Below are 22717 nucleotides of genomic sequence, written 5' to 3'. Positions count from 1 at the left end.
AAGAATGGAAGTATCTTTTTATCCACCTTAGTGCCCAAAAACCCAGGCTTGTTTTACAGTATCTTTAAAAAGTATTTTTCCTTATAGAAAACATCAATTCTGGGTCAGCAGCAAGCTTTATGAGAGCATACAGCTACAAACTATACATACGATATACATAATTAAAATGGAATTAAAGCTCTCACAGGATACCTCTACCTTCCCTTCTTTTTCTGCCCAGCAAAGATCTTGGGCCACCTTGATTGGCCATGATGGGCTGACCTAACTTGTGAGGTAGTTTATTGATCTCTGGCGCACACAAAGGTTTCCCTGGAAACCAAAACTAGTACTGCGCATGCGCAGCTCAGCTTTTTCATATACTGCCGGCGCGGTTGGGCAGATAAGTTATTGCATAAGTGACATTGCCTGCTCCTTCTGCAATAACCACCTGCCTGATCCTTCATTTTGGGACTTTAGTTCCACTTTAAAGAATTAACCACAATTTAGATTTCCTTAGCAGCCAGAAATATATTTATTGTACAGTATTTTTAGACTGTGTAGAGGTTGGTAAACTAAAGGACTTGGTAAGTGTCAGGTTCTGTGTGAGCTGGACAGACAAGATCAATGGTTTCTAATAAAAAGTGTGTGAACAGAAACAAATCATCCTATATGGAAAACTTCAAAAGAAAGGATCATGCAACAACACAAGGTTAATCTAAACACAAGGCATGCAAGTAGCTGCCATCACTTTATTGTGTTGGGGGGTAATATTATTTCTATTGGAGATATTAGCAATCAGAGCACACCAAAAGAATTTATCCACTGATGGTCAAAAGGCTTTCGTGACAATTTTGTGACAATTATGTTAAAAGTGCTCCTTTACCGTGTTGGTCCATGTTTTTATTTTGAGATATATTCTGTTGGTTGCAACCACCAGGGAAAGAATGGAGGGGGGAGATGCTTAATAAGTCACCTGGTTAGAGTAAAAATAAAGTACTATGTGGTAAGTTTATTTCTCTGGTGGTTGAACTTGATGGACTTTTGTTTTTGTTTTGTTTTTTAAAACCTGACTAACTACTGTATAAACTTTTAATACACAATGTTTTCTTATCACCAGCTACAGAGGTACCAGTTCAGAAATAGTGTATTTTTTTAATATATAGTGTAATATAGTGTATATAGTGTAATTTTGATAATATATTCACATTGCTGATTTTTATCAGCACCCTCTTCTCCTCCATCACCACCACCATCATCACCTCTACTTCATAATTAGTGATGTCATAATTAGTCTATTTTAAACATTTGGATTGAAGCGCTTCTTCAAATTACAAATGTCAATACAATTTTTTAGGTTTTGTTTTTTGTTGGGGAATGTCCTTCCTATCAATTCCAATAAATCCAGCACCTTTTTTGGACATCAGTTGGACATCACCAGTCGATTTGCTGCAGTGTTGGTGCAGGAAATTCAGTTTTTGTGGGTGCTATAATGCCTCGATTGCAAATTGGGTCAGTTTGGGTGTTGTGATGCAGGTAACGAGGAATTGCCCCGGGCACTAAATCTCGGTTATCACCAAAGCACCCCGTTAGTTAATACCAGACTCGCTACTGCTATGTGCAGCCAGGTCACTCCCCCCAGAGTCACCCCACCAGAGGGGGGCCAATGGAGATTAGCTTCTGTGCAGAGACGGCTGGTGGGTTAGTAAAGGTCATGCAACACTCCTCAGTGAAGGTGGAGCCGGACAGGTGCAGAATACTGCAGGAGAGTTCAGCAGAAAGCACTGTGGGAACTGTTAGGTAGCGTGACATTGGGTTATCAATTAAGTCTAAAGACCTAATATTTGTCATTGATTAGTTTATATACCCAGTCCCCATCAAAAGAGCAATCATATCAAGTAGACTCTAGTGGTTGCTGCTGCTGGCATTATTTTTGATTATTTTGGTGTGCCAAAGGAGACAGACTTCTGGCCGTCATATTTGTCAGGCTTTAGCTGGTTCACTATGAGCAGTTTTGGTGGGGGTTGTCAGGGGTAGGGTAGTGGCTGGGAGTTGTTAAAGAAAATAATCCTCAGGAATGGCATTTATTGCTCAAAAGGCTGTGTGTAGAACACAACCCAATAATACATAAATTTTGCTTCCATTCTATAGTTTATTGCTGTTTATCTGCCTACACAGTTTTTCATTTGTGACCTGTTGCCCGGTGCTGTGATTTATTTGTGTATTTTGTGAATGCTTGTTGTACATATACCTATTTTTGTGGACAAGAGCACTATACAATTCAGGTGACTTACAAATTCCACACAAATATCTTTCCTGAATTGTCATGGCCTTTTCATGTTCATTTAAAGTGTGCCATATATTAACATTCACGATTCACTTTTCTCATTTACATTCTTTTGGTTTACCAAATCTGCCAAAGTGTTTGCTTATTATTTCTCTAATACCAAAAATACCTTTTGATTTCAAAATTTCAGTGCTGTCCTGTGCTCTCTGCAGTCCAATCTTGAGCATTGTTATTAGCCCCTGCCAGTTCATCTAGTGAAGTTACAGAATACCTTATCTTTGTTAAACAGATAAGGAAAGGGAGATGTAGTCTACCATACTTTATGACCTAGGATGAAAATGCTGTATTTCTATTGATACATTGGGCATTGGTATAATGACAGACAAAAAGTGAGTCACTGGCTGGATTACCAGGTAAAATTAAAAGAAAATTAGCCAAAACAAAGAACAAATGTATTGTTGTAAAAGGCTTGACTGAGAGGTGACTACCCCCTATGAGCACTGCACTATATTATTATATTATATTATATAAGTTTAGATCAGTCAAGCCTTTTTAAACAATAAATTATTTAGAAAAAAAAGCTGTTAAGCTGCATACACACATGCAATTATTGTCCTTGGAAAGGATCTTTCACGATCCTTTTCAACGACTAAGGACTGTAAGATGCATGAACAAGTGCTGTACATACATGGAGAGGGGAAGGGGAGAACGACGGAGCAGCGACAACGTCCATCATCGGTGGATCCGCTAAGGCGATCGTTCCGCCGATGAATGACGGGCGCTGTACACACGCCAGATTCTTGTCCGATATTGGCCCTGAGCTGATTATTGGACGATAACCATTGGACGTGTGTACGTAGCTTTAGAAAAAAAATGTCTGCAAATGGCATATCCATAGCCTACTTTGGTCTAGTATGTGAGCCCGTAATTATTATTCTTATACTAATGTAACACTTTGTGCTTATTTAGTTTCAACAACACATTCAAAAAGGAAATTGTAGACTTTTGTTTCGGTATGGGGGTGTGCCTAACATTATAACTTCTGCTGAGAAAATGTGAAGACCTAACAAAGGCTTGAAACACATATAATGGAGAATCTTTTTGACAACCAAAAAATGTTGACATGGAGGCTAAATGTGAGGAGTTGTTTGGCTTGAAAACCATTGCAGACGTTCTCCTCCAATAGGATGCACCAGTGGTGAATAGTGAAGGGCAAACCTGGGATTGTTATGGGTTTTACCTTTGTTATGAGTTCAGTGGCAATTGTAGACCCATATGCTGGGAAACTATGGGGGCAAATGCTGCCTGCAGTGTAGATACTAACTGGCCAGGAACTGGGTTGCTGATATAAATAGTGGTACCATCCTTACCAATCACCAGCCAATGAAAATTCTTCCAGATTTCCCATTGACTGGTTGTTGTTGGGGGTTTCTTTATTGTCCAAGTGGTTTGGAGAATATATTTATTTAACATTGTCTCAAATTTTTTTTTTTTTGCCATAAAACAAGATAACAATGTCAATGGCACCAGGTACTTCACAGCATGGGATGAAATAGGCTATCCTCTATACCTGCTGTATCCTAGTTTTTAATAGATTTCAGTGAACGTTTGTAATTTTTACCAACTGTTATTTATGGGGAGCAATGCTGTTGACCTTTCCTGCTGAAAATGCTAATTGGTTGGCTATCATGGTGAACTTTTACTTTAATAATTTCAGTCACTGACCAAGACTAACTGTACTTAGAATCCTGACCGAGAACCTATTTTATTGACTTTCAAACTTGTTTTGGGCCAATCCCCTAAAATGTAATGATGCCAGTGCATTAGTATAAGATCCGGGAAATAGGCATTTTTGTAGGAGGCCAGGAATGACACCATATTACTATCATGGCAGGTTTACTTTATGTTAGCATTGAAAATCATTGTATGCTCCAGATAGAATCAATTGGAGCTTCTTGCTTAAATATGAGTGAATTTATTGGGTGTCTGAAATAAAGCTAGATATATTTTATCATTTCTGCTTGTCCACATGAACAGTAAACACATTTGGCACAAATCAGCATTTCAGGAGAAGAACCCCATGCCAAGTTTAAAGCATAGTAATGGAACTTTTATGGTCTGGGGTTACCTCAGTAATCAAGTCAACTACGAATTTGTTTTTTATATCAAAGTGTGTTTTGGAATGTGGTCATTTTCAACACAAGATCTTTTAACACATTAACGCCATTGGTGGGAATGTCATGAAAAGTAATGTTGCCATTACCAACGTATAGGGGCTATAGCTGTCCATAACTTTTCCACTGTCACCATTACTTCTATTGATATTTTTAATGAAAAAGAATTAAAAAGGTAAACTTTCACTTTTTGGGTTGAGATGGTAGGGAAAATATAAAACTTTTATTTGATAATGTTGTGTATTCTCAGTACTCCAGAGCACTCATATAGCATGATAAACAAATACAGTAATGTATTTGAATAAAAAAATTTAGAGAAAGCTTAAGTTAGCGAATATGTTTATCAAATTTTATGGAGAGATACAAGGATATAATATTTTAAAGTTTAATGAAAATCTTGTACTCTTCTAATGGAACCAACTCTTGCATTTACTGCGCCCCATTCACTGAACCTCCTGTACTCTCCAGGTCTCAGATAAAACTGATGCCCTTTGTAGTTGGGCTCCTCATAGAAAATCCAGTGGCCTTCAATAACATTGCAAGAATAGATTTCACGATGGTTGAAATCTTGGTAGATATGTGGACAGTCTTCTGTGAATTCCACCATTTGCCCCTTGAATTCTTCTCTTTCATATACTCTGATCATGAAAGATCCTGTATGCTGTGAAGGTATATTAGGATATAAGTACATTTGATAAATATACATTGAAAGTATATAAAAGGTATTATGATGATAACTGTTAAGGAGGAGATTATGTTTACTCTTTACCACTTTCCATTGGGTCTGATTTATTAAAGCTCTCCAAAGCTGGGTTGGATACACTTTCATCAATGAAGCTGGGTGATCCAGCAAAACTGAAATGGATTTCTTCATTTGCTAGCAAATGTTTGTAATCCTTGACCAGATCTATTCCAGGTTTGCTGGATCACCCAGCTTAACTGATGAAAATGTATCCTCTCCAGCATTGGAGAGCTTTAATAAGTTTAAATCAATCTAAAAGTAAAAACAAAGTTTTGGATTTACTTTGCAAAGGCAAACATATATATAATACTTCACAAACTGGAATTAATAAGAAATGTATATTAATATTAATTTAATAAAGCATTCTGACCAACAATATTAAATGATGACTGGCAAACTAAAATAAATAATTCATTTATATCTTGTATCCATGTAATAATTTTTTTTAGTACTAACCAGTGGAATCATGAGACAAGAACTGATGGTATCATTGAATCCCATCCAGTGTTGATAGTCAGGATATTCTCCTTTTTTGAGAAAATATTGATGACCTTTGTTGTTAGCCTGCTCGTAAATCATCCAAGAGCCATTATCAACTTTGATAGAGTTGCAGCGGCTCACGTGAGAGTGCAGGTCATTATTGTCACTGCTGCACTCATAGGAGCGGCCCTTGAAGTTTTTGTCCTCGAAGAAGGTAATCTGTATAAGAGCATAGATTGAAAGATGTAAATATAAAGAATTCCATAATTACACTAATAAATAAACTGATAATGCCAGCTATTTCATTGTTTTCAGTCTTACTACTCTTAGTACTAATACTGGTAGTACTACTGTCACTTGCCTAGATATTGTGATTGCTGTTTATAGCCATGTATGCCCTGGCTTAGTATTTTGGTGCTGTCAACGGAGTGTGTGTAACAACAATAGCTGTGCATAAATATTGTACATTACATACACTCTCTGTAATATATGTTTAAATGTACTAATACATTTTAGAACAATAAGGTCATTCAGATGTCCAATGTTTGTTGTTGTGGTACCAAAGTGTGACCAGGAAATACAGACAGGCACAAAAAATTAACACAATTGCTACTGGCTGTATTTTTATATAAAGGTCTGTTTAATAATATTTTCATCCAAGAGTCATACAACTTACTAATGGAATCCTAGGTAGAAAATATAAAATGTAGTGTTTTTTATTATTCCATTTCTATATGTCATTAACTAGCACAGCCCTGTCTTCCATCACACAGTGGCAATATCCATTATAAGACTCCATGGCATTGTGCAAATCCTTAGACAGCAGTATCATTGACATGGTAGTGCTAAACATCTTTAAGATGATTACCCCAAAACAGCAAGGGTAACCAGAAATGACTCCTGCCACTAAAAGACTGCTTTTGAAACAGCTGTTATTAGCAGTGAAAGATTAACATCTCCATGGCATCTAATCTTGGTGATTCGACTTTTAAATTGCATTGGTTATTGTGAATTATACATTACAATTAGTCTTAGGATTTCTTTAGCAACTAACTCCTGAGACCAGTGCTTCTTCTACCTGTATCTACAGTAGGATATATCTCTGCATTGAAATTATATTAATATTGTTCCAAATCTTGGGTTTTCCATTTAATTTGTCATCTACCTGGAGTAAGAACTATGATTAGATCATGATTCCTAGCACTCCATCTCATAGATTTTTAGAAAGGATAATGAAAAAGTTCAAAATACGTGTCTGTATCAGTTAACATAAAATGTGAAAAATCCTAAAATCCTATAGATGTTGAATGTGGAATATTTTGACATCACAGAGTGTAATAATGAGAGCTACAAAAAATAATAAAGTCAAAGTAGTTTTTTTTTAATTTTAGTATCCTGAGGGGACATTACTCTAGACATATGAACAAGCCTATAACTAATAAGATTAGATAAAAGAGATGAAAATAATATCCATCCAATGACTGTACAATGTTTGCTCTACTTTCTAGGCTTTTTTTTATGCATTGCACACATTAAATATTAAGAAAAAAAGAAATGATTGTATGTATAAAGGTTTACGGATTATCTCTAATATATATATAAACTCTTACCTTTCCCATTTTCACTGTATGAGAAGTTCAGTGATGAGTGATAAGTGAGATAGCAGCTACTATTTAAAGCTGTTCATTGCTTGATCAGCAAATGTATAACAAAAGGTTTTTATCCTGTTTCTAGAAAATGCATTGTCCAGTTTATTTAATCTTTTTATCCAGATTGCTTTTGCTCTGTATAACACTGTAGTAAGCTTTTGTTTTTAGATTCTTGGCATCCCTGATGATTTTCTATCACATGACTGATGGATTACCAATGTAGATTTACCAAAACAGTTAACATGACATTTGTTTTGTATACTACGGATCTTAGTAAAATTACCAACAATATTAATTCTATTTTTAACCAAAAAAATATTCTTCTCTAACTTGGACATGTGGAGCGCTTCCCACTTGTTACCCCACTATTGACCACTTTGGAAATCCTAAAAAAAAACACAATAAGCCTGCAGCAGCAGCAGCAGCAGCAGCATGCGTTTCCAGTATGGTGCTGCATCAAATCAAATGTCAAGTAAATGGGAACTACTGTTTTAAAGCATGCAAAAACTTGCCAGTGTATCTTTCCTGTTGATCGAGAATTTGTAGGAAATATTCATTTTTATATTATATATTTTATTATTTATTTTTTCATTCATATTAAAACACATTTTAGCTTGAAGACCCCGTATGACTACCACTGTCTATGCCAAAATTTCCTGCCAGTGAGGTTATGGAGTAGCTTTTGATTTTCAGGTTTAAAACTAATTTAAATGCTTTCTCAACTAGATCCTTTTACCTATTTTCAAATTGTGTTTTTTTAATTAGTTTATTTTTCTTTTTATGTTCCTCCTTATGTAGAAAGGGAATGAGCAAGGGAGAGCAGGAAAGAGAGACAATTTTCCCCAGTAAATTTCTAACAAAGCTTACCACCTGACCAATATACGAGGCATGAACGCTTGGCAGCAGGACGCTTAGAGCTCATGTTAAGGTAAATGGCAGGCTTTGTATATTGGTTGTGTACATATTTTCTTTTATTATCAAAAATGTTATTATTTTTTAGTTATAGGCTTGTTCATATGTTATTATTATTTTTTTTTATTATTTAAAATTGAAACCTAAACCGTAGAAAGATATAGCCTGATTGAGTGAAGATTACTGTTGGGACTTCTTTTAGAATAACTCATAGTGCTATGGAAACCTTTGGTATGTGTTAAATGTTTAATTGTAAAGCAAATAAAGTATACATAAAGTATAAAACTTCAGTTTAAAAAGTCTTTTACTTATCTAACATCTTCTTCTGGCTTGTTCCAAAAGCAACAAATCTTAGATCCAAATCTGCGATGGGAACAGATTAATGCTGTCATCATATAGGATCTGTGCTTGGGCAGAGAATCTGATTGGCTGACTTTACATGATCAAAATTCCTGGATGATGATGATAGTTGAAAGAAAAAGTTGTGTTTGGTAAGGTTTTCCTTGTTTAAATAAATGTTTTTGCTTTTTTTAACAGTTGTAGCTTTCAACTAAATCAATTTGTTGTCTTACTTTGCTTTTTTTTTTTCAAAAAATATGCAGTATATTGTTTTACATTTCTTTTACAGATAAACAAAATATTAGTTTTATTAAAAGGGTTATAAAAAAAAAATAAATAAAAAACACTAGTTTCACATGAAATAAATGCACATTGAAGTATTTCAATTATCTTCCTAACTGTAAATGAAGACTGGTGTTGGTCATTTATGAAAATGTTTGGTGCCTTGCTGTAGTGCTGATCCAAAAGCTTCAAGACCTGTATTTCTGATTTTTCCGAGGTTCGTTTTCAACCTACTAAGTGGCCTTTATAAAAATTGGTGAAACTACCATGATATATTTTTGTATGTTTAAGACCTTTTTGAAATCTGTGTTATTTATTAGTTATCTCATTTGTGTATTTTGCCAAACACTTGCCCGGGAAATAGTGGTTACCGAATCCTGTTGTAACAGTTGGACAGCTGGATTTTCCATATTTAAAAAATATTGTGTCACTTGACTTTTTGCTTTTTTAGGGCAAATCAGGAGCTTCTGTAAATAGCCCATCTCTTGGTATTTATTCACATAACCCAATTAGTTGCCTTTAAATGAAAAATGGTCATGTCAAGACAACTTAAAATAGTTAGCAGTAAATAAACAAAAATTCTTTATTTTATGTTCCAAATCATCCAATTGAAATCATGTAATTTAAAAGAGTAGTGTGATTTATTCTTGGATAACTTAATAAGAATTCCAAAATGACTTAGGCTACATACACATGTTAGATATTTGTCGTTGGAAAGGATCTTTCATAATCCATTCCAACGACTTTCAAAAGACTGAAAGATGCATGAACGAGCGGTGTACACACAGCACCGTTCTGTTCTTTGGAGAGGGTAAGAGAGAGAACGACCAAGCGGTACCTCATTGTGCTCTCTCCCCGTCACTTGTGTTAATATCTTTCATTATTTGTGGATCCGCCAGAACAGATCCACAAATGACATCGGACGAGCGCTGTACACAAGTAAGATTCTCGTCCAATACTAGCCCTGAGGAAATTATCGGGCAAGAATCATCTGACATGTGTATGTAGCCCTTACTTTAGCTTTCAATTAAAAATAAAATAAATAAAACAGAAAAACAGACAAAAGGCAAGTTTTTGTTTGTTGCAGGTACATTTATTGAAGAGTTTCCGGAACAAAGCATCATCTATTTATTGCTTAATAAAGATGCTGGACACGCCTGAAAGAACCAACCCTGGGGGTGTTGGCTCCCCAGTTAGTGTATTTCCTGTACTCTCCGGGTTTTAGGTAATACTGGCGTCCCTTATAGTTGGGCTCCTCATAGAACATCCAATGACCATCAAGGACATTGCAGGAGTTAATATCGTGATAACGGAATTTCTCATAGACACACTGACAATCTTCTGTGAACTCCATCATCTGACCTTTGAAATCTTCTTTTTCATAGACTTTAAGGATGAAAGGACCACGGTGCTGTGAAAAAAAGAATTTGAGTTCAGTTTTGCTGAAAGATAGATAACTGAAAAAAAATGTGCAAAATAAAATTGTAAAGCATGGCTAGCTACTTTAACAAGCATATTAATTAATTGTTTTCTGTGTTAGGAAGTTTTACAGTAATACACTTACTTGGGTAGTTAGGTGGCAGGATCTGATTGAATCATTAAAGCCCATCCACTGCTGGAAATCAGGATAGTCTCCTCTTCTCAGGTAATACTGATACCCCTTGTAGTTGGGGTGCTCATAGAGAATCCAGTTACCATTCTCTACACGGATGGAGTTGCAACGGCTAAAATATGAAGACAGGTCAGAACAGTCAGAGCTGCACTCATGGGAGCGGCCCTGAAAGTTTTTGTCTTCATAGAAGATGATCTGTGAAATAAAAAAAGAAAACATTAGTTATTTAAGTATGATCCGTTGAGAAACAAATAGAAATCTCCCTGTTCAATCAGGTGACCACATGTCAGATCCTTGCCCAAGAGTGAGAATCTTCTGAGGTGTGTACTTGGACTTATGGAGGATTTTTTGTTAAATAACTTTTTTTCTAAAGTTATACATAAAAATAGGTATTTTATTTATGTTTTAGAGAAGTTACAAACGTAGGAAAACCCCAAGATGTGAAGGAACATCCAAAACTCCAGAGTGGGCTTTTGGAATTATTAATATACAGTATTTATTTAGGGCCAACATATTACCTAATGCTTTACACAGTCCATAGTCGTGTCACTAACTGTCCCTCTAAGGGGCTTAATTTAATGTCATAGTCGTTTAGGCTTTAGGAGACACAAGAATAACATGGAGTTGGAATAACAATTGTTGGTACATTGACAAAGTTTTAGGATTTGACAGATCCTAAACATCTTATGTGGCTGGAATTCCATTCTTGTACTGTATTTTCAAGTTTCTAGCATTTAGTCTACACTTGATATATTGTACTTATTAAAACTTATTGTGCTGTGTCAGCCTAAATGAAACCTATCAATTGAAAACTGGTGACTTCTGGGGCTATCATCCTGATTCTTTCTTTACTTCTCATGAGTAACTGACATTGAGAATGTGCATACAAGTATCCTATTTATGCTAGGTCATTAACTCATTGAATTCTCCATTACACAACCATAGTTCCTGTAGAGAATATACAAGCAAGGCCTATATCATAGATTCTTCTCTAATGTAGAGGAACAAACTAAGCAATAATGCAAATGGATAATATGAAATGTGAATAAAACAAAAGGTAACACAGATTTATAGGTATGCATGCATTTACAATTGTTTTAAATTTGCAATTTCAGAGTGCAAATTTTGAATTAAATTGGAGGAGACAATTTTAGAATAGTTTCAAGTTGGGTTTTGATTTCTACAACTATTTACATTTTTTTGTTTGTTCTCAAAAGTGAGACCGAACAGAGCTATATTAGGGCTGACTAAAGATTTGAAAGTGCGAAAAGTGATAACAAACTTTGGAAGAATATGAACAGCCTAGGACTAAAGTTGTATTTATCCTGATAAAAAGCAGTGTCAGATATATATAAATGAATAAACAAATCTCATAAAAATGTTAATGTTTTTGAAAAAATCTTACCTTTCCCATGATGGATAGAGATGTTCTACTGGAGCTTGGTGCTTGTGAGTGAGAACTATACTTGCTATATATACATTTTCTATTTGCTTGGTTCAGCAGATCTTTAAAGAAACAAAGTTTTCTGTTTGCTAAGGTAAACGCACAGTATAGCTTCATTCATTACTGTGTTCTCTTTGTGTGTTCCCTTTGTAAATGTATGCTTTCAAAAAGCACTCCAGAGCTTTACATCATTTGCTAAGTGCCTTTTTTGACAAACACATTTTTTTTACTTGAAATGGAAATGTTTTATCCTTGCATTTTAAATGGCTGATATAGTTTTTCAGGCACATACAGGTTACATATTTAAAGGTTACATAATTTGTGGGAAAACAAAACGCTCATCTGATTATATTATTTATTATTAACAAGAAAGTAAAAATACAAGAACAGTTTAAGTTTAAAATACATATTTTCAAGCATTGCGTCATCTATATTCAGCTACATTAGTAAAGAAGTGATATGCTACTACAAAATTTGAAAACACACATTGGTGCAAGTTTAAAATGCTAACTAAAGTAACCAAAGTCAAACACTTTCTACTGTATTTATCATAACACACAACTTTCCCTTTTTAGTAATAGGTAACAATATTTTACAGTATGCCCTGATGTAATGTTAAGAATTTTATAGGTATTTTAATTATTTAGATGGCATATTTAGTTCTACAGAGTAATACCAAAGGATTTACAATGAAATAGAACAGGAAGAATTTTTTTTCCCTTAAAACTTGTAATGTTTCACCACAATATAGACACTTAGGAGCCAAGGCAATTACAGGCTGGAACATTTAAAAAGGTAGGAGGACAAACTTTTTCTTTACTTACAAACCTGACGTTTCAACACTCAGGACCCTACTTATGTTGGATCATCCAAGTTCACTGATAAAAGTGAATCCTCTCCAACCTTGTAGAGCTTTAAAAAATCAGACCCAGTGAATCTGACATTGCCTCAAATATTCTCTTGTGGGAATTTTCCAGGTCCCTGTGTTACAATGGCAGTAATTGTACCCAGGAGAGAATACTTCAGGGGATGCCAGATTCCCTGTTTTATAGAGACCTAAGGGCCTATATTTATTGACAGACTTTTGTTTGCATAAATCAGGTTTTGTATATACATACAGGTGGATCAAAGTGCTTGAATATAATTGAATCATGTTAAATGCAAGTCAGAATGTTTTATGAAAGGTCAGATAACTTTTTATAGCTGTAGTCAAGTTTTAAAATCTTGTGCTAAACAAGATATATTAATGTTATATTAATGTTTTTCTATGTCAGAGGTTCAGTGCCAAGGAATCCCTAGTGTGCTTCTGTGCATTACACTGGAAAAGTTCATGAGGATACACATTTGGCCTGATTTATTAATTATGGGAGAAACTGGATGATTCAAAAAACCTGGAATGGATCTGACTGAGGACTGAAAGCATTTGCTAATAGCAAATGATTTTTAAGAAATCCATTCCAGGTTTGCCGGATCACCCAGGTTCACCTATGATAGTCTATCTTCTTCAGTCTTGGGGAGGGAGCACTACGTGTAAATAAAGGATTTTACAATGTTTGAAATCAGGTCATGGTCATACACATTATAATAAAACACATGGCTATATATACAGTATATGTCTTCAAAGCAACATTCAGCTGCATACATGGCTGTACAAGGATTTCATGAAAGCAGTGGTCAGAGCAGAGGTAGCAATAATGATTCCCCCCATCACTGTTGTCAGCAATATTAACCATCAGATGGAGGTTTTGAAGGTTTTGTTGCATGTTTGTGAAAAATAGAAGATAATCAATATTAATAAAATAAATAAAGATAGTTATTTTCCGGCTAAATTTCAAATACCTAACAGTCATAAAGAAAGGGTCTGACAGCATGAAACTTTATCCAGGTCAATATGTTAGGGGTAGAAATATATATTTGGGTGTTTGTTGCATACTATTAGTACTATAGGAACTATTAGTACAGCCACAGATTCATTTTTAAAGTCATCAAGGCTTATACAACGTAATATTCCCATATCATTATTGTTAATTCTTTATTAGTTAAGCAATCACTATTTTTGCTTAATAATATTATTATGAGATTTCCTGAAATTCATAATATTTGTTTGGTTTAAGTCAAGTCAGGGAGAGATTGTTTTGCCAATTAGGTACTCACATAAAGAGTTTAAGCTTTGACTGGTTTTTATATGGTCTCATGTAAAAAATTACTCAAGATTTAGTTTGATCTAACCTAATTATTACTGTTATACATTTTTTCATAAATGCCAACATATTATGAATTGCTGTTTAATAATAAGGGGTTGCAATAAAAGAAAAAATACAAACAATGACATAAGAGGATGGGAGGACCCTGCCGCAAGAGTAGCAATTAGATAAATTTGATGATTGAAAAAAGTATATAATATCCAGAAAGTAAGTTATAATTCAACACTGCTTAATATGTTGACGCTTTATAAATCCTGTATGATAATAATAATTTGGGCAGTAAAGGTTTATTTACATATTGCCAAAAGGTATAACGTTTAAAGCTTTTTTTGTTTGATTCCTCAGTTTAGCACAGTGGCAGTGTAGTGGCAAGGTTCTGAAAGTAATAACAGGGTGTATAATGGGGTGCACTATGTGTATGGTGATAAGTGTGGTGTTCCTGGGGTGGATGGTGCTGCTTAGTAGCTGTTTGGTGGGGTATATTGAGTAGTATGTCATGATTTCATACCTAGAAATTTTTTTAAGGATCATCCAATTTCTTCCTCTACTTTCCAGTAATCTGCAGTGCTGAGGTCAAAACAAAACCCACTATACAGAAATAGAATACAGAAACAGGGGATGATCCCTGCACAGTTCTGCCCAAAGACAACTGCAGATTTTTAAACAGAAATAATATGGTATGGAGATTTAATTTTTGTGGTGGGTAAAGTAGTGGTTACAGCAACAGACGAGGGTGGGATTTCTGAACACATCCATTACAAACCTTTGCTGTGAAATGGAACAAATGATCTCAGCACAGAGTGAAATTTTAGTGCAGTATTACCAAAGGTTAATGTTTTTGTATATTTGAAACTGCATCCCTGGGCCTATGGTTTATTTGGGATAATGTGATGCTCCCAGTAACGTTCACTTTCTCCATTACTAAATCCCCAACATGCCACAGTAGACAGCAAGAGGATGATTTTTTGCTGCAACTTTCATCAGTAAAAAAAACCCTGTGCTCCATTGAAGTGATTGGTCATTAGGAATATTATTATGCAATGACATTAGAATGCTGCAGGAAAAAAATAATTTCCTCAGTCTTTCCTCTCCCAATGATCACTCATAAATTTACTTATGTAAAGTTCCACTAGGGTGGCAGCAGAGAGCTGATCTGTGGACAACAAAACATGTACAGCACCCAGAATCAAAAGGCTGCTGCGCAAGCACTAGGATTTACAAGTATGATGCTCAAAAGAAGAAAGCAGTGGTCTTTTGGAAACAAGAAAGATAAATGTATAATCAGGTTTTTTTTTTCTGTTGCATGGACCCATTGTGGTTGTTGGGTTTTTCTAATTAATTCAACTAATACTCAACAGCAAGGGGGAACTCAAGCTGTCAGTTTGTAAAAAATATATCTTCTCAACATTTAACTGAAAACAGCAAGGACCTAAAGATGCCAGGTTGTGGGATGTTCTTGAATGCAGCATGTTCTAATGAACATTTCATGAAGTTTAAAAAAAAACACTTTACAAATCTGCATACATCAAAGGTGAAATAAATGTTTTGAAGTGTTGAAAAAGTATAGTTTTAGTCGTCTTCTGTAATTATTTTATGTAATTAAATGTTTCTAATTCATTGTACATTCCTGCTTACTGAAAGTTGTATTTGTTCCCTTTATAAAGAGAACAGTGGGAAGGATTTAGTCAATGAATCAGTAAAAGTTCAGACAGTACAGGAAATTTCTTTTGTTCAGTACATGAAAAAGAATGGCCATGTGAATGACTAAGCTAGGTTTTTCGTAGAATGCTTACCTGATAATTTTAGGTCTCTTTTGTTATGTTATAACTCCAATCCTCTTATTCAGGAATCAGCTACTAATATTCTACTATGAAATTAAAGAACCAGAGCACCCAGGAAATTATACATATGATATGTTTTTGGAAGATTCTAAATTTGCAAATTATTATTTCTTCTCAAAGCTCCCTGGTATAAGATAAAAGGTAAGGAAATAGGTACTGAGAATATTTAGTTTAAAATATCTGCACCCTACAAGAAGCCAGAGACTGACTAATCCTCCAAGGTTTTTTTATATACCCAAATCAATATTCAGTTTTGGTAAAGTAACCCCTTTACCCTAAAACTCAGAAAAGTTGTGAGAAGAACAATGAGCATTGTTTTTGTACAGTACTGAGGTTGTTTTATTAGCAACCAAACCTTTGTTTAATTATTTATTCTGCATTGTGGCAATGGAATAATTAGCTTAGTTTCTCAAGCATTATGGAAACAGAATCAAATAGATTACTGCAGGGTATACACAATCATGTATGCAAGTGTTTCAAATAAAGTTTATGATCTGCTAGGTAGAATTAGTGACCTGTATACACAGGAAAAAGTACCTGATGAAATATCTATCGTCTATGGAAGGATGTCCAATGTAAACAGTCTATATTATTTATAATATCAAAAAAGGGCCATTACACTTCCAAGACACCTAGCAATGGGGAGTATTATACAGTATGCTTACACAAGTTCTATTTGGAAAAAAATTGTTCTTCACAGCTATCTATTGTTGTTTATATCTAATTTACAGCCTATAATTAATGATTTACTAACCATTTTTCTAAATATGTCCATTATTAAACTTTCAAATATCCAATAACCAATATGAATTAGATCTGTCATTGGGCTAATGCATTTAAACAAGCGAAAACAACAGTGAGCAAAATTTTTTTTTTATTACTGGAGAAACATCATGATCAATAGTAAGCTCTGTATTTCTAATACTGTACTGTTCTAAATGAACCAATTTTGGGGTGCATGGCTCCCCACTCAGTGTATCTTCTGTACTCTCCGGGTCTCAGATAAAACTGATGTCCGCTGTAGTTGGGCTCATCGTAAAACATCCAGTGCCCATCAAGTACATTGCAGGAGTGGATTTCATGGAATCGGAACTGTTCATAGACATGAGGACAGTCTTCAGTGAACTCCATCATCTGTCCTTGGAAGTCTTCCTTCTCATAAATCCTCAGACGGAATGGTCCATGGTGCTTTAGATAAAAAAAGTATGTATTAATAAGATAATATTTTGATTAGCTGTACAACATATGACATTGAGGTATGCATTATTTATATAACCCTGTTTTCTTGATTTTAGGTGTTATTGGACAATGGTTTGAACAAAAAAAAAGGTGTTTTCTAACTTTTGTATTGATTTATCCAAACCTTTCTCTAACTATTAGTAATATGTTATATATATAATAAATTGTTCTTGGTCATAACATTACTCCTGGTCATGGTCCTGTTCACAACATTGCAACCAGAAAAGTCACAAAACAACAGGGTAGACAGAAAAAAAAAAGAAATTAATGTAAGAAGTGTTTTACCTTCTTTACACCTTACCCCAACTTTTTTGCTTATTGATAAGCTTTAAAAATCTACTACTTCCATGTATTGTGGAAAATTTGTGTGTGTTTTTGCTTTGGCTATTTATTGAGCTTTATTTTTTTCTTACCTGTGGAGAAAGGCGACAAGACCTGATTGCGTCATTGTAACCCATCCAGTGCTTGAAATCAGGGTATTCTCCTCTCCTAACAAGATACTGATATCCTTCGTAGTTTGGTTGCTCATACAGAATCCAATTTCCATTCTCAACTCGAATGGAGTTGCATCGATTGAAGTATGAAGACAAGTCAGGGGAGTCAGAATAAAACTCAAAGGAGCGACCCCTAAAGTTCCTGTGCTCGTAGAAAGTGATCTAAAAAAATATGATAAAAATACTTTAGCTTCTATTTAATGCAATTTCATATCTGTAAATATATTGTGAGTTTAATTAGAAAGTAAATATAAAAATTGGAAAAATGTTCAAATGTTAATTATTAAGTGAACCAATTACTAGCACAAACTAGATCTTACCTTCACCATTTTGGCTGCTGGTATGCTGTAGCAGATTTGCACTGAAAAAGAACAAATTATGGACTTTATATAGACTGCCTTTTGTTGGGGCTATACACAATACACTTAAAAAAGCCATGACCTATTCTGTCAGCTATGTATAATGTATAGATCTTTTGTTTTTGTAGCTGGCTAGAATATTCTCGCCTTGTTTAGTCTGTTAATGCACGTTTTCTGAAAGCTTATTGTTTAAAGGGTGAAACCTTAGCTTTTCATTTTGAAAAGTCCATTTGAAAAGAATTTTAAAGTCCATTACTGTTCCCATAGTTTTGATGCCTACTTTTAGTTTAAAATAATAGCATGCAGAAACATGATGTTTTCAAAATATTCAACCAAATAAAGTATTAAACTAATTCCATATATATGCTATGTCTGCTATACATGACAGGGCTTATGATGCGCTTTTTCCCACATTTTGTTTCCCATTTCTATTGTTCCAGAACACTTTAAAAAAAGACACTTGCAAATGCTTGAACGCATATTCAATTTAAGTCTATTGAGTTGAGGTGGCAAACATCCCTGAAATTCTCCATGTATCATCTAAAAAAAGGTGTGCCACAATGCTACTGCAAGCAAGTGTCTGAAAAAAGGGAGAGATATAAATCTATTCATCATAATATTAACATTATTTAACCATGTGCCAGGCTGGAGACCAAAATAATGGGCACAAGTACCAACATTTCTGAACTGGTATTGCAGGCAACATATGCATTTATAGCTCCATTTTTGAGCATTAAATAGGCTCTTTGCTGCCAACTTTGTGATTGGCTGCATTTTTTGTGTATTTTCCTTACTTCCTGATTAGTAAAAAGTTATTCCCAGAAAATATCTCTAACGGAAATAACTGTGGTCTCATTAGCTACCAGTTACCTGGATCATATTTATTTTTCATTTACCTGGATTTTATTCCGAGCTATTTCATATTTTGATACCTTTATACTTTTCATTGAAAACAGTTAATGCTTATCTTAGGAAGAACTCCAGTTGCAGTAAATAGGGTCAAAATAATACTTAGTTATACTATATTACCTCAATTATTTCCCATTGGTTTCATGTGTTTGATCACATTCTAAGCAATTGTACTCTCTTATTTATAAAAAAATAAAAAACAAAACCTTTTTCCATATCTCATATTTTTTTCCTTTTACTACCAGTTTGGGTTTGGCAAAACAAATATACATGCAGAATCATACAAAAAGCAACCACCACCATGTGTTTTACCTACTAATGCAACTATTGAGGCAGTATCCGGACAATGATTCCCGAATGGTAACTGGTTAGAAAGACCTAGATCAGATTATATGCTTGCCGGAAGATGTGGATTTAGGATACATTTGAAGGAAGTACCAGGAAAGAAGAAATACTTATACATTAGCAATTTTGTATGCAGGTATGAGAAAAGATGACTGGGGACTTTGGGCCTGATTTATTAAGCTTTCCTAAACTGGAGAAGATAGACAATCATGGCATAACTTGTATGATCCTGGGTCAGCAAACCTGGAATGGATCTGGTCCAGGATTGAAAACATTTGCCAACCAAAAGCACATGCCTTTTCCAGGTTTGTTGGATCACCCAGGTTCTCCAGGTCTCCTCCAATCTTGGGGAGCTTTAATAAATCAGGCCCTTTGAGAGTAAGATGTCATTAGTAGATAGTATATTTAGCATAGTATTTTAAGATAAGTGCAATTATATAATGTGTGAACAGATTGTAAAGAGCTTTGTAAGAAGATGTAGAATCTTGAATTGTATCTTTTGTGTAATTGGTAACCAGTGCAGAGACTGACTGAGTGGGGCAGCTTTAAAGAAGTGGTAATGATGATGAGTAAAGTTGAGGATAGACTAGAACAGGTCGAGGTGCATATTAGGAATGTAAGGCAGTCTTTACAGGTGCATATTAGCAATGTATTGTATTTTTGAGATGGAAATGGACTGTTCAATTCAATGATAATTAAAAGCACACTAGCAAATTCACCAAGAAATAGCTCAAAAAGAAGAAATTAAGGGCTATGGGCTGGTCTATTAAAAGACCCAATTTAAAATCTATTGAAATTTGGTGTTGGATATAAGGGGGGCAGTTGGTGAAATAAAATTTTTATTTCAAATTTTTAGTAGTGTAGTATAGTAGGGGGTCTCACAATTTATGAGCAGTGGGCTGGTTTTAAAACACCTTAAAAAAGAGGCAATTTCAGCTTCAGGGGCTAAGGGTATACTTACTTTGCACAGTATATGAAAAGGTAAGTTTTCCCTGTGTTTCCATTCAAGTACATTGCTTTTATCTGTAGGTACTGTATCAATAAAGATTGGTTTGCCTGTTCAAAAAATTTCAACAATATAATAAAACAATATCAACAATTTTCATGGGCTGCATTTACTGTTTCACATGGCTACATCTCTTTATTTACTATTAATCACACCCTTGTCATTCATGATAAAATACACGTATCTCGTTATCTGGCAGCATGTCCTAGTTGCTGTTCTGGATCTTGTAAGCATTATAGCTAAGATTGGCACATGCTCGACAAGTGATCAGCCTTATTCATAAGCTGCATTGTCACTAGTCATGGATTTTCAATGGGCTTTCATTTTGAAGTTCCATGGGATATTCTTCCAATTGGCTAATGTTTGTTAGTGTTACCACCTCTTACAACCACCATGGCTGGAAGTGGATTTTTGGATGTTAACTGCTTTAAATGTTTCTGTTTGTGAATATCCAGAATAGTTTGAAAATTTGGTGAGCCTATAGAGTCAGCTGCAAACTCAGGTTTTGAGCAAACCTAAACTTCATCCCTAAATACCAATACCATTTAGCTCTTTTCCTCAATGACCATATTTATCTCTTCTCCTACTTTAGTTTACGGCAGTGCTGACAGTAACAAAGCAGTGCAATAGTCACTGATATTGATTTGCTCTTATCTCTATTGACGTAAAATTAGAACAAGCTTTATATTAGGGCTATACTATTGTTAACTATTGCTGAAGCTTTTTTATGTATAAGATGGATTGCCTCTGTATGCAACATTTCTTGTTCACCATCAGGGCTTAAAGGAGCACAGTTCTAGCTTTGTAGCCATTACACATCATAAGCCTGATCTATTAAAGCTGTTTAAGACTGGAGAATATACATTTTCATCATTAAACCTGGATGATCCAGCAAACTTGGAATGGATCTGGTCCAGGATTGAAAACATTTTCTAACAAGTAGAAAATGGCTTTTGAGAAAACCATTCCAGGTCTGCAGGATGACCCAGCTTCACTAATGAAATTGTATATTCTCAAGCCTTGGAGAGCTTTAATAAATCAGGCTTCTTGTTTTAAGCCATGCTTTATCTAAATGAAAGCTCAGACAATGCCAACCAATCAGAGATTATTAGCTTGTGCCTGAGCTATTGATCTGCGTTAACAAAATCTTTTTCACAGCAGAGGGGCTAAACTGTCTCTGAAATGCATGTGCAAATGCTTCACCAACTGATTTAATATAGGAATGCAAAAATGGTTGAGCAATTGTTTCAATTTTACTTTTTAGTCCTGAGTAAAATTTCTGCACAGTGAAAATCATGAAAAAGTAAAAATTAAAGACGTGTTATCTGGCATAACTGTGCCTTAGTGGTGCCTTAAAAATGTAACAATTGCTTTGAATGTTTCCTGGGAAATAGAAACACACGTGGTATGTGTGTGTCTGTTATGTAGCCTAAAGATTGTATATCTGTAATGTATAAACTGAACGGAAACTCTCAATTTAGACAACAAGTGAAGAATTGTGGCATGGTAGTCCAAAATATCAGCATTTTTTAGGCCTCTTATGTCCTCTCAGCAAAAATCGGTAGACGGGAAGAAGGGATATTTAAATTGACTTTCTGTTTTAAGCTAATGAAGAAAATGTTGGATATGTAAATGGAGACAGCTGGAGATGAGCTGTGAATGCTGCCTCAATGTCTCTCTGACTTCTGCAATTTAAGACCGTTGGCTTACCTGCACATGTCTGTATGTTGTAGCAATTCCATGTAAGAAAGGAACATGACATCTAATTGAGACATGACATCTGAATTAGGGGTATCCTTCTTACCCCTCCAAATGCCTTATTATCTGTCCTAAACCGAAAAATAAACCTAGATATAGATGCACCCCACATATTAAGTGGCACGTCTATCTTCTACTTTATTTTTTTTTATTCACCAACTCCTATTAAACCTGCAAAGCAAGATCATAGAGAGCAAGAAAAACTTAGTAGAGATTGCGTACCTACAGTATGTGTTTTTATCAATTTTTATCAATCTAGTGTTTGGCATTAATTGTTATTGGCTAAATATTGTGAATGTTTAAATGTTAAGTTTCTATACAGAGGTGGGTTAAATGTTTTTGGGTAGTTAAGTACAAATGTAAAAAAATGGCTATTCAGCTATTCACACTGGTTCTGGGAACTGGGTGCCCCAAAATCCAAACTTACAAAAATACTCCAAAAAGAACATTTTTAATTTTATCTATCTTATAAATTCAAGTAGGTCTGTATGATTAACATTGACATTTCATCATGGCAAAACACATTTTTTGATATATTAGGAGTATAGAATCTGTTTATAAATATTCTTAGAAAAGATTCACACTTTTTAATTGTATTCAAATGGAAAAATGTGTGAATTCTGGGTAAAAGTTATGCAAATTTGTGTGAAAACATTTTTAACCCC

At 34.7% G+C, this 22717-nt stretch overlaps 4 protein-coding genes across 4 annotated transcripts in view; all 4 read right to left on the bottom strand.

Moving 5' to 3' along the window:
- The window catches only part of LOC140335760 (gamma-crystallin 1), a 31303-nt gene that overhangs the window by 6648 nt on the left and 1938 nt on the right, over positions 1–22717 (bottom strand). The gene's annotated exons all lie outside the window — the stretch shown is intronic.
- Positions 4760–5923, bottom strand: LOC140334651 (gamma-crystallin 2-like; the record flags this gene model as incomplete). Its single annotated transcript, XM_072416890.1, has 2 exons — positions 4760–5098; positions 5636–5923. Coding segments are annotated over 2 exons (564 nt in total), but the record flags the coding sequence as incomplete, so codon positions are not given.
- LOC140335759 (gamma-crystallin-3-like) lies at positions 9913–11992 on the bottom strand. The gene is made up of 3 exons (XM_072418673.1): positions 11859–11992; positions 10406–10648; positions 9913–10252 (listed from the first exon to the last, which is right to left on the bottom strand). Exons 1-3 carry the CDS (start codon positions 11865–11867, stop codon positions 9977–9979), a joined length of 528 nt encoding a protein of 175 aa, XP_072274774.1. The 5' UTR covers positions 11868–11992; the 3' UTR covers positions 9913–9976.
- On the bottom strand, positions 16800–18105 carry LOC140335762 (gamma-crystallin 1-like). The gene is made up of 3 exons (XM_072418678.1): positions 17996–18105; positions 17595–17837; positions 16800–17130 (listed from the first exon to the last, which is right to left on the bottom strand). The coding sequence occupies exons 1-3, from the start codon at positions 18002–18004 to the stop codon at positions 16861–16863; spliced, it is 522 nt and encodes a 173-aa protein (XP_072274779.1). The 5' UTR covers positions 18005–18105; the 3' UTR covers positions 16800–16860.

The sequence above is a fragment of the Pyxicephalus adspersus genome, chromosome 7 (assembly GCF_032062135.1).
Source record: "Pyxicephalus adspersus chromosome 7, UCB_Pads_2.0, whole genome shotgun sequence".
NCBI lineage: Eukaryota > Metazoa > Chordata > Amphibia > Anura > Pyxicephalidae > Pyxicephalus > Pyxicephalus adspersus.
This window is presented reverse-complemented; position numbering and strand designations above follow the sequence as displayed.

Coding starts and splice junctions, on each gene's coding strand:
- LOC140335759 (XM_072418673.1), bottom strand. Junction 10,253..10,405: donor CCTGCCACCTAACTACCCAA/GTAAGTGTATTA, acceptor TTTTTTTCACAG/CACCGTGGTCCTTTCATCCT.
- LOC140335762 (XM_072418678.1), bottom strand. Junction 17,131..17,594: donor CTTGTCGCCTTTCTCCACAG/GTAAGAAAAAAA, acceptor TTTTATCTAAAG/CACCATGGACCATTCCGTCT.